General features: G+C 39.5%; 1 protein-coding gene and 1 non-coding gene across 2 annotated transcripts; one reads left to right on the forward strand and one right to left on the reverse strand.

Moving 5' to 3' along the window:
• Positions 1–241: 241 nt before the first annotated feature.
• On the forward strand, positions 242–4,151 carry LOC113347395 (malate dehydrogenase, glyoxysomal-like). The gene is made up of 9 exons (XM_026591040.1): positions 242–563; positions 773–988; positions 1,097–1,411; positions 1,696–1,785; positions 1,863–1,946; positions 2,796–2,831; positions 2,950–3,039; positions 3,148–3,242; positions 3,743–4,151. Exons 1-9 carry the CDS (start codon positions 492–494, stop codon positions 3,813–3,815), a joined length of 1,071 nt encoding a protein of 356 aa, XP_026446825.1. The 5' UTR covers positions 242–491; the 3' UTR covers positions 3,816–4,151.
• Positions 4,152–4,650: 499 nt separating this feature from the next.
• On the reverse strand, positions 4,651–4,722 carry TRNAG-UCC. Its single transcript has one exon. It is a non-coding gene; the product is annotated as a tRNA-Gly (tRNA).
• Between the last annotated feature and the right edge of the window lie 5,736 nt (positions 4,723–10,458).

Raw genomic sequence — 10,458 nt, forward strand, 5'->3', positions numbered from 1 at the left:
AATTTCTGCAATATTATGTTATCGGAGGCTCGAACCTGTGACCTCCTGTAACGGATGAAATTTTGGGGACCATCGTGACCAGCTGAGATTATATTAGTTTTCTTTTACGCGATTCTACGGTGCCCTCTATTGGATGGGGGTGGGGGTCCGTTCAGCTACGTGACCAGGAGGTCCAGGACTACTAAAACTTAGCAGGATTGTTTAATGAACTGTGACGGTGGAAACTTCAAAGAGGAAAAATAAAAATTAGAAATTTGAGAGCAACAAAAAAAAACTCCAGACCAGAAGGAAAGGATAAGGATCATGAATTTCTGTTTCCACACATCCCAATTCCAGTAACCCCAATCACGTCACTCTCTCTATCTCTCCTCAGGTCTCTTTGTCTTATTGATATCATATCAATAAATAGTTGTTTGTTACCTCAAACTCAATTCCCATACTTTTGCATCATCTCTATAAGTTCTGATCAGTAGATTATATAACACACGAAGATGCAACCTAGTTCAGACGCTAATCAAAGAATTGCAAGGATTGCAGCTCATCTTCACCCTTCTAATCTGCAGGTTTCAATTCTCTACTCTTAAAAGTCAAGTTGAATTTGTCTGGGTTTTCTTTATATTCCCGATTTTGGTTCTCACAAATTTTCATAAGTTTCTTGTAATTTTGTGGGTTTGATTTAGTTTTCGAGAATTTGCTTCAATATTTTTCGTTATGGGTATTGCTCATATATGATGATGATTGCTGGTTTACTTTTTGTGTGCAAATTATGCAGATGGAGGGAAGTTCCGGTTTGAGACGGGCAGATTGCCGAGCAAAAGGTGGTGCACCAGGGTTTAAAGTTGCTATCTTGGGTGCTGCTGGAGGGATTGGTCAACCTCTTGCATTGTTGATGAAGATGAACCCATTGGTATCAGTTCTCCATCTCTACGATGTTGTTAATGCTCCTGGTGTCACTGCCGATGTTAGTCACATGGACACTGGTGCCGTGGTGAGTAATTGACATAGTTTTGATGAAATTCAAGGTAGTTATACTGAAATTAGTGTCGTCGTATTTGTAATTAAGGTCTACTTATGAATTTAGTTCTTTGGACTTTAGGTACGAGGTTTTCTTGGGCAGCCACAACTTGAGAATGCACTAACAGGGATGGATCTTGTAATCATTCCTGCCGGTGTTCCTAGGAAACCAGGAATGACAAGAGATGATTTGTTCAAGATCAATGCTGGAATTGTTAGAACTCTAGCTGAAGGCATTGCCAAGTGCTGTCCTAATGCTATTGTGAACTTGATCAGCAATCCAGTAAATTCTACTGTTCCTATAGCAGCTGAGGTTTTCAAGAAGGCAGGCACCTTTGATCCTAAGAAGCTTCTGGGAGTCACAACTCTTGATGTTGTTAGGGCTAACACTTTTGTGGTATGTTCTACCGAGAAATCAGTTTATTTTGCTCATTTGTTCTTGTGTTCTTGTATAAGATAACCTTTTTTTTTACCAAACAAAACTTTTAGGTTAGAAAATTGTAATGATCATGTGTTTATAGAATGACCAGAGCAACACTGTAAAACTTTAAATCAGGCTTAAACAGTCTAGTTGCTCTGTGAAGCTATGAATACGACTTTAAGTTTCATTTTTGTTAAGCTTTCTACTGTTATAGTTTTTGATGTTGGATTTCTTATGCTTGTTCTTTTGGGTTCTTACAGGCAGAAGTTTTAGGGGTTGATCCTAGAGAAGTTAGTGTTCCCGTTGTTGGGGGTCATGCAGGAGTTACAATCTTACCTCTTCTATCACAGGTTTAACTTCTTTTGAGTTTTTTTTATTTCATCTCTCCTCTTTCTATCCATATATTAACCAACTGTAAATCATGCAGGTTAACCCCCCTTGTTCTTTCACTCCAGAAGAGATTAACGCCCTTACTGATCGCATTCAAAATGGGGGAACAGAAGTTGTTGAGGTAATACCATTGTATCTGTTTGACTGTTGTTGCTCTTCAAACTGCATATTCTCTTTATAGGAGGCTAAGTAAACCATCACCGTTATGTCTGTCTCAATTGTTGCTCAACTCACAACTGTTTTTTCTTTTTTTACAACAAATGAATTAGTATATATGTCGAGTGGAGCAATAACTATATCCATCGTTTTTGCTTGACGACCGTACCTCCAGCTGAGGTTAATGATATCACCAAATATTTTATATTCAATTGAGTAGGACAACAAAACATTTTTAGTCAGTAAGTCGTTCCTATTCTGCTGAATTTCAAAGATCAAGAAGGATTCAACAGCCACACTAAACATAGGCAACTATGAAATGATAGCATTCTCTGTAGGAAGTCACTGGTGAATGATTCGGGAAAAAGATTACCTTCAGGTGCAAAATATTTGGTTCATTGGTTAGACCATTAACAGAAGTTAGACGGACCATTAACAGAAGTAAAAGTAAGACAAACTAGATATGGATTGGTGGTGGTCGGACAAAGAAGTTGATGCTCTTGTTTATCCTCAAGGAAGACAGTAAACCCTCAATTATGCTTGCTTATCTGATTTCTCTTTCTGAAAACATAGTGAATTAGCCACCGATTCTGCAATCTTTGATTATTGATCCCCTTAGCATCTAAGCATGAGAAGAGGCTCAAAAGGTATGAGTTTGATTAACCCTGTTGGCACTATTGTCCAAATAAAAGACGGAAATAGAAAATTTCGCACTATTTTATAAGCTGGTGAATTGGCCTTCGTCATTTGTTTGGTTTATTAGTAGTTTCATATGCATTAAGATTGAGTTGAAACTGTTTACGTCCTTCTGCAGGCCAAAGCAGGTGCTGGATCCGCAACACTTTCAATGGTCAGTAGATCATCCTTCCCGTTTGCATTCCTTTTTTCTTTAAATTTTTCGCATTAATCTTTACCTACGACAAATCTAAGCAAATGACATTTAAAATAATGTGCAAATAAATTTTCAGGCATATGCTGCTGCCAAGTTCGCTGCTGCTTGCTTGAGGGGCATGAGAGGAGACGCTGGCATCGTAGAATGCTCTTTTGTTACTTCTCAGGTTAATTTTCGCTTCCTGTCTGCAAAAAGTAGCATATCTGATTGAATTTTGGATAAACATCTATACATAAAACTGATATGAAGTACAAGTACTGTTTTCTAATTTTAGGTGACGGAGCTACCTTTCTTTGCAACAAAAGTGAGGCTCGGTCGAACTGGAGTCGAGGAGATCTTCCCCCTAGGCCCCCTGAATGAGTATGAAAGGTATGTTGTCTCTACTGTATAAATGCTCCTAGGACTTGCAAATTAAGGCCTTGTTTGGTAGCCATAAAGTAACAAATTATGACGACGCCAAATTGTTTATCTTCCCCATAATTGATTACTGGTTAGTTTTCATCATTGAGATAAAATAAAAAATGTAACTAATTAGCTAACAAGTGAGAAGAGAATTTATTTCTGTTTCAAGCCGCAAAAGGAAACTTGGTTTCCCCCAACATAATTTTGCTTTCTGTAATTATGAACTCCCGCATTCTATGACTGCACCATTATGGAAATATCACTCCAACTAGTAAGGGGGTCGAGTGCTGACTTGAATTGAGAGGTTGTTACCGTTAATTCTTACTTATCTCCGTTGGAAGTGATTATGTGTCAAAAAGGAGGTTTAGCCATAGAAACGTTTTTGGACATAAGAACAGTTATCATATAACAGTTGCCAAAAAAGCGACTAAGAGCTGATATTCTTTAACATGGATGATGTTCAACAGGAATGGGTTGGAGAAGGCAAAGAAAGAATTGGCTGGAAGCATTCAGAAGGGAGTTTCTTTCATTAGGAATTAATTAGATGGTATTTCAAATAATCTGTATTCTGTGAGTTCTTCGTTACTTTCTCCCTCTCTCTCTCTCTCTACCTTTTCTGTTAGCTTTCTCCTTGAGAACATTGTTTGATCATAAGTAGTAGTCTCACTCTGATTTTGTACCCCAAAAATCTTAGTCATAAGTGAAAAATGTAATCTTGGTGTGGTAGCTGCTAATCCCCCAGGATGTAGAATAATTGGGCGCTTAAATGAGGATATCCTCACTATCTTTCTCTCAGATCACTCCTTGGGGTTGATGAATAAACTTATACAAATGGTGCATCGATGAGCAATTATAATGTTATGTAACATTCTCCTCCGGTTCTTCTAAAACTAGATAGCAGTAGTCTACAAATTTTACTATCCAGTTGGGCATTTATTGGTGTTACTTGGCAGAAAGCTTTGCGATTGCGAGACTTAAATGTCTTGTCATATTTGAGACGGATGATTATAGCACTGGCTGAAGTCCTATAGTTTCAGTATTTAAGTCGGATGATTATAGCTCTGGCTGAAGTCCTATAATTTCAGTTTGTAATAGAAACTTTTGAACTGTAATTTGAAGACATGATTGTTGGCCTAATTGAAGCGCTAGTATATGACTAGTTTTAACATTGAAAACGTGCATCTTCCCAGCACTGGCAATGCAATTTTAAGTATATGACTAGTTTTAACATTTAACATTGAAAACGCGCATCTTCTATAAGCCCAGCACAGGCAAAGCAATGTGGATGTTGAAGTGGACGTAGTTTTTCTTCGCAAGGGACAAAAGTTACTGTAGAATTGCGGTGGGAGTCGGAACTCCAAAAAAATTGTGACATTGCGTCTGCCGGGAGTCGAACACGGGTCTATTGCTTGGAAGGCAATTATCCTAACCGTTGGACTACAGACGCTGGTTGTTTTGATTTTGCATCTAACTTCAGTGGAATCCTTCTACAACATATCGAAAATTACAGCACCCTCCTAACACTACCTTCACCAAGGGTTGCTTGAGGTAGTCGCTCAATTGAGTTCTTGTGGTTACTGGAGTACATGATTGGAACTCCGGGAACCCACTCACAATGGAGCAAATTAATTCAAGCACTAGAATCAAAAAAAGAAAGAAAAAGGAGTGCATTAAGGTTTCATATAGCTTGGGCTCAATTGTGGTAACTGGAATGCTCAAGGAACTCGATGTTTCAGAGTGTTATTATACATTTTGCAGTTGCTTCGCTCTCCTGTAAAAAAACTAAAACTGCAGACCCTATCTTCCGCTTGTTGCTCTCACATATCAGACAAAGACATGGGCGAGAACCAGGTCAAACTATCTTTTACCTGATAGTTTTTGTATCAGGATCTCGTTATTATTGTTTATTATAGTCCACGAACTATAGATCAGAAATGAGATAAAAAAAATCACAAATTTTTCTTTGTTTCAGACTTTGTGATTCTATTAGATACATATCTAAACTCTTATTTGATTTGTTTGGATTGTTCTTGTGAGGTGGCAGTGATTTAGGGTTCTCTTGATAAGAGTGTAAGTGTTTCGGGTACTTGAGGTATCCTAGACATCGATCTACAACAAACATATTTCCAAACCTTGATTGAAACATACATGAAGGGAAATCAATAGGTTTTATTTTAGAGGAAGATAGATATCAAAAGTCTTCACTTCAGCTGAAGCAAGTCTTAGGTTGTAGAAGACGTTCGATAAGAGAATCAAGTGTATAGAACATGTTGGATTCAGAGGCATACAGGAGCAAGACTGAATGCGAGTTTGTGGAAGGGTGAACTCGGTCTGTAGCGATTTAATACAGTGTGGTGTCGAAACTGGATTAGGTCCCGGAGTTTTTCAACCATTGTAGTTTTCCTCGTTTACAAAATTCTTGTGTGTTGTACTTTACTTTTCCACAATAAAGGTTATTCTTTTAATTACTAAAAATATTATACATGTTCATTTTCCAATTGGTGAAAAATTGGTGGTGGCGTGGTACCTTTTCCTCTTTATTTTTATTTTTTTAGGGTTTTTGAGTTTATCCCCTAAACGAATTAGTGATGCAGTCCCCAATCCCACCCACCCCACCCACACACACATATTAATTTTTGTCAGAAAATCCCTTACTCGTATGTGCTATGAAATCGTGTATGCAGTTAATCCCCACATACCCATTTTACACCTGATATTTCCTTGTTCAACTTAAGTATGTTCTTCGTATGAAAAAAAAAATATTGAGGTTCGGCTAAGTAAAAAAAAAGTAGTTATATCTAAATTCGGTCATTTTTTGTGTTAAATTTCCTAACCGAACCTAAATTTGTTCTTTGCATATGAAGATCATACTGAGGTTCAGATGGTTTTATTTCCTAGACGAACCTCAATATGTTGTTTCGGTATGAAAACCATATTGAAGTTCGACTGGGTTCTTTTTCCTAGCCGAATCGGCTAGAAAAACAAAAATCCTAGCTCAACCGAAACAAACCCTATAAAAAAGAAATTTTTAAATTAAATTTACATAAGGGTAGTTTGGCCATTACCATAAATGGATAAAGGGATTTCATTTTTACTTTATCATGACATAGGCCCAAATTGAGGGATAGTGTTGATATATGAAAATAATTATCCTTAGGAAAGGAGTTCCGTTAACCTATTAGGGATTCCTTCTAGGATAGAGAGACTTGGGGACTAGACCTAACCCACAAGGTTGGGATAGCTCTAGCCCATAAAAGAGCATGTTAGTCTAGTTGGGCTTTGGTCCAAGGAAGAAAGAAAGCTTATTAGGATTTACTAATAACTTAAAGGAAAGGAAGTGGTAGTTTCGTAATATATTGATCTTATGGGTGCTTATCCATAAGAGGAGGAGGAGGGATTATTATAAAAGGGGAGAAAGGACATTTAGGAATTCATTCTGAACTCACCCATTCTCTCTCTTCATCTTTAAGGAAGATGGGCTTGCTGTGGGTTGGACTTGCTTCTCTTCCCCACTTTTATCCTATCAACATTGAGACCACAGTGGGAGAAGTTTAGTCACTCTCCCAGTAAGACCCGTCCGCCCAAGATCTCACAATATCTCACCTCTCATTTTCATTATCCGTTTACAACCCTCTATCCGCTCAACGACTCTTTAATCTCTCTCACCCTGTGTCTTTCTTTGCTCTCCGCGTCTATCATCATTAGGCGCTATCACAACGACAAGCCGCGTCATCCCTCTCGACAGATGACAATGGTAGGCGTGTCCATCATCCGCAGCTAAACTTCAGACGCTATCCGGAGCTAAGCAATTCACAAAAAAATTTCATCAGCTCAACTTCATCCTCTATCCGGAGTTTCCATTCTTCTCCGACTTCTCATCCGCAGCTAAGCAATTCACAAAATTTTTCACAGCTCCGCCACAACGACCAAATCTTAGCAACATGTCATCACCACCCATCATCCGAAGAAGCCACAAGAGAAGTTGCAACCATTACCGCCTTGAATCCGGAGAATCTACACCAAGATCAACCTGGGTGATCTTTCATCGAAGACAAATTTCAGAGCATTTAGTCTCAATTTAGCATAGAAGAGCCGGAGCAGTGAGGAATTGATGTCTGCACACGAAGTTTTTGTACAAATTCCACGGAGAAGAGCTTTCAGTGTTCAAACACCAGCTGTTTGTACAATTCTCTATCCGCTTAACCCATGATCAGTGACGTTTCATCAAATCAACGCTTACTTCCACGTCTTATCTTCTAATCCTCCGAAAAGCTTTGTTCTTTCCGCTCACCTACGCCGAGTCGCACTAGCAAACGCTTCATCCTCCTCCGATTACATCAATCTACACCAACATCTCCGGAGATGAAATCGATTACAAGCGCTTCACTGCACCAGCTCCGCTCCATCCTGGTTCTCCGAATACCCCAAAGCACATCAGTGCACCTTCCCCGGACGAGAATCAACACATAGAAAGACGATCGAGACCTCGTTTCTCCAGGGTAAAAGAAAACTATAAAGATTATCTTTAAGAATTTTGAAATGCTCACCTCCTATCAACATTGACTCCACCACCGTCGCCTAATCCCATCAGTGCTATTTGACTCCACCACCGTCGCCTCTCTTCCTTTCTCAAACCTTAACGTAGCATACCTCCAGCATAAATCACTAGAACAGAGCCCTCAAGGCACCTGCCTTATCTCACAAAAGGGCTAGGGATACCAGGAATTCGGTCTCGAGCGAGGTTTACCTGTAACCAACCACACAAGCGGCAGAATCCAGTGTTCATTGAAAAGCTTGTGTGACTGCCGATTATAACCAACTACACCAGCACTATCACTGGAAAGGGATTCCTCAAAGAACGGGAATGATGGGTGATACTTGTCCGAGACGCTTAAGCATTGCCACACGGAATTCGCGGGCTAGCTCCCAGCATCAGCAAACCTATCAGTCGCTTACTACTCATTGCTTCGAAGTCTCATCCGCTGCCCTTGACGGGGTCTTGAAATGAGAAGCCAATCTCAAACCACATTTCCAAAGCGCTCGCCAACAGAACCAATCCAACAAGCATTTTCATGGGCTCTTCGGTTTCTGTTTCCATCTCACAGTACGAACGTCGCCCCCCTCTTGTCCGCCCGCGTCTTTGTCTAACTGCACTACTTGACTGTCTAAATGACGCTCGGCTACATCAGCACTACTGGGCGTTAATCTCTTAATCTCTGGGTACATAATCATTGGAGCTGCCGCCATAAGTTCATGACCATATTCAATATGAACACGAGCTGGAGTATCCGAAAGATAAGTATTATTTGATCTCTAGTTGTCTCTCTATCTATAAATTCTGATTGATAAATGCATTTTACATAAAACTATCCGTCACTAAAAACACATGAAATTTCTTTGATATGTATATATGTGAATTTCCTAGTCCATGTGGGTATCACGACGCAGAGGCTTAAGGCAGATGATATTGCACCTTCTCGGTCAAGGCATCTTCATGGCTCCATGCGTAAAATTTTACAACCTGACATCATTAGCACCGCTCAACTGTACCAGGGCTACATCTCTTCCTCTTTCAGACCCTTAATGTATGGTTCTGCCGCCGATTTCTCCACTGATGACAGCAACACCTATGCCCTTTGTTCATAGCTGCTACCAGCCCAACCGGTGATGATACAATCAACGCTTCTCATGTCTACCATACCAACGGTTTGGCTTCGAGAGAGGAAAGCCAATATCGAGGGATATCTCTGCTCCGAGAAGAAGAAAAGAACTTTACCAGCTCTCTGCAAAGACTGAAAATGTATACTAGAGCATTTTGGGTAGGAGTACTGGCGCTTACTTAGCTCAGAATAGCCTCGAAAATTCCTTGTAATCGGCCAAACGCAAGCGCCAGAAACAAATTTTCATCAAAAAGTTCGACTGTCAATCACCACCTCATCACCATCAGGAATGGGTATGAACACGAGCTGAGGCACCTAGACTGTTTGAAGGATAAGTATTACTTGATCTTTATCTGTATCTCCAACCCATCCTGTTAATTAAGTTATCTGTGACTGAGAACACATGAAATTTCTTCGATATGTATGTGTGAATTTCATAATCTTTGCGAGTATCATGGTGCGAAGTCTTGAGGCAGATAATTCTACTTTTTCGGTCTACAATCCTCAAGATACAAGAAGTGGAATGAAAAGCCATTGCGTCGCTCGACTGCACCAAGTGCTATCCCTCCACCGTTGTCTGGCTTCAAGAGAAGAAAGCGCTTCACCAGCTCTTCCAGAAGCGGCTGCTACAACTCGTCTCTTGGTTTCGTAATCTTCTCGTCAAATGTCATAGAAACGGTATCCCCTTTATCTCTCTATCAAAATATAGATTCAATCCGACATAACTTAGGTTTGTATTAGCTTTGCTCAATAAATTGCTGCAGGGAATCCTCGGAATCCAAATTCCAGGATTTTTTGTTTTCTCTCTCTTAGTACAGGTCTTTCGTATCTGCTAAATTTCTTTCTCAACCACTCGTAATTCATGATCTTATTTATCGCTTGACTACTCCCCGCCTTATCTTTAATGTATCTTAATATTATAACATGATTATTGCCTGCCGGACCCCTGATTACAATCCCACCATGAAGCATGACCATGTATACCATGGAACATACGCGGAGCACCTCATATAGCTAGTTCATTAAAACATATAACATGCTATCTTTCACTGCTTAGCTTTGGGGTGCTATCTTTCATTGCTGCACTGCAACCCTATATAATATGGTCTTTATGATTCCCTTTCATGGATGTTCTGTCTCTTCGGAATTGACAGATGAATAGGTTAGCTTTAAGTAGAAACTCTTATGCTCAGTAAAACATTTAGAAAGCGTGACTCATCTAGTCACACATATAGATTTGTCATCTTACCAATTTAACCAATCTTGCCACGCATCGGCTCTCATGAGCTATATCTCATGTGTGTATTGGCACCTTATCACCAGGGAATACATGTTTACACCATTTGGTTTAAAAATTTAAATATCAAATGTCTCAGCGTGCATCTTTTTCAGTATTATTTTATTTTAATTAAGTAATAGTCAAGAGTATGTAGAAGGAAAAGCATAACTGTATTATCTCACATTTATATTTCCTCTTAGCATGCAAGATGTGATTGATCTCGCAATCATGAGTATATATGTCC

Source organism: Papaver somniferum, chromosome 2 (genome assembly GCF_003573695.1).
Source record: "Papaver somniferum cultivar HN1 chromosome 2, ASM357369v1, whole genome shotgun sequence".
Taxonomy (NCBI): domain Eukaryota; kingdom Viridiplantae; phylum Streptophyta; class Magnoliopsida; order Ranunculales; family Papaveraceae; genus Papaver; species Papaver somniferum.

Coding starts and splice junctions, on each gene's coding strand:
- LOC113347395 (XM_026591040.1), top strand. CDS start 492: ATGCAACCTAGTTCAGACGCTAATCAAAGAATTGCAAGGATTGCAGCT. Junction 564..772: donor TTCACCCTTCTAATCTGCAG/GTTTCAATTCTC, acceptor CAAATTATGCAG/ATGGAGGGAAGTTCCGGTTT. Junction 2,832..2,949: donor GATCCGCAACACTTTCAATG/GTCAGTAGATCA, acceptor ATAAATTTTCAG/GCATATGCTGCTGCCAAGTT.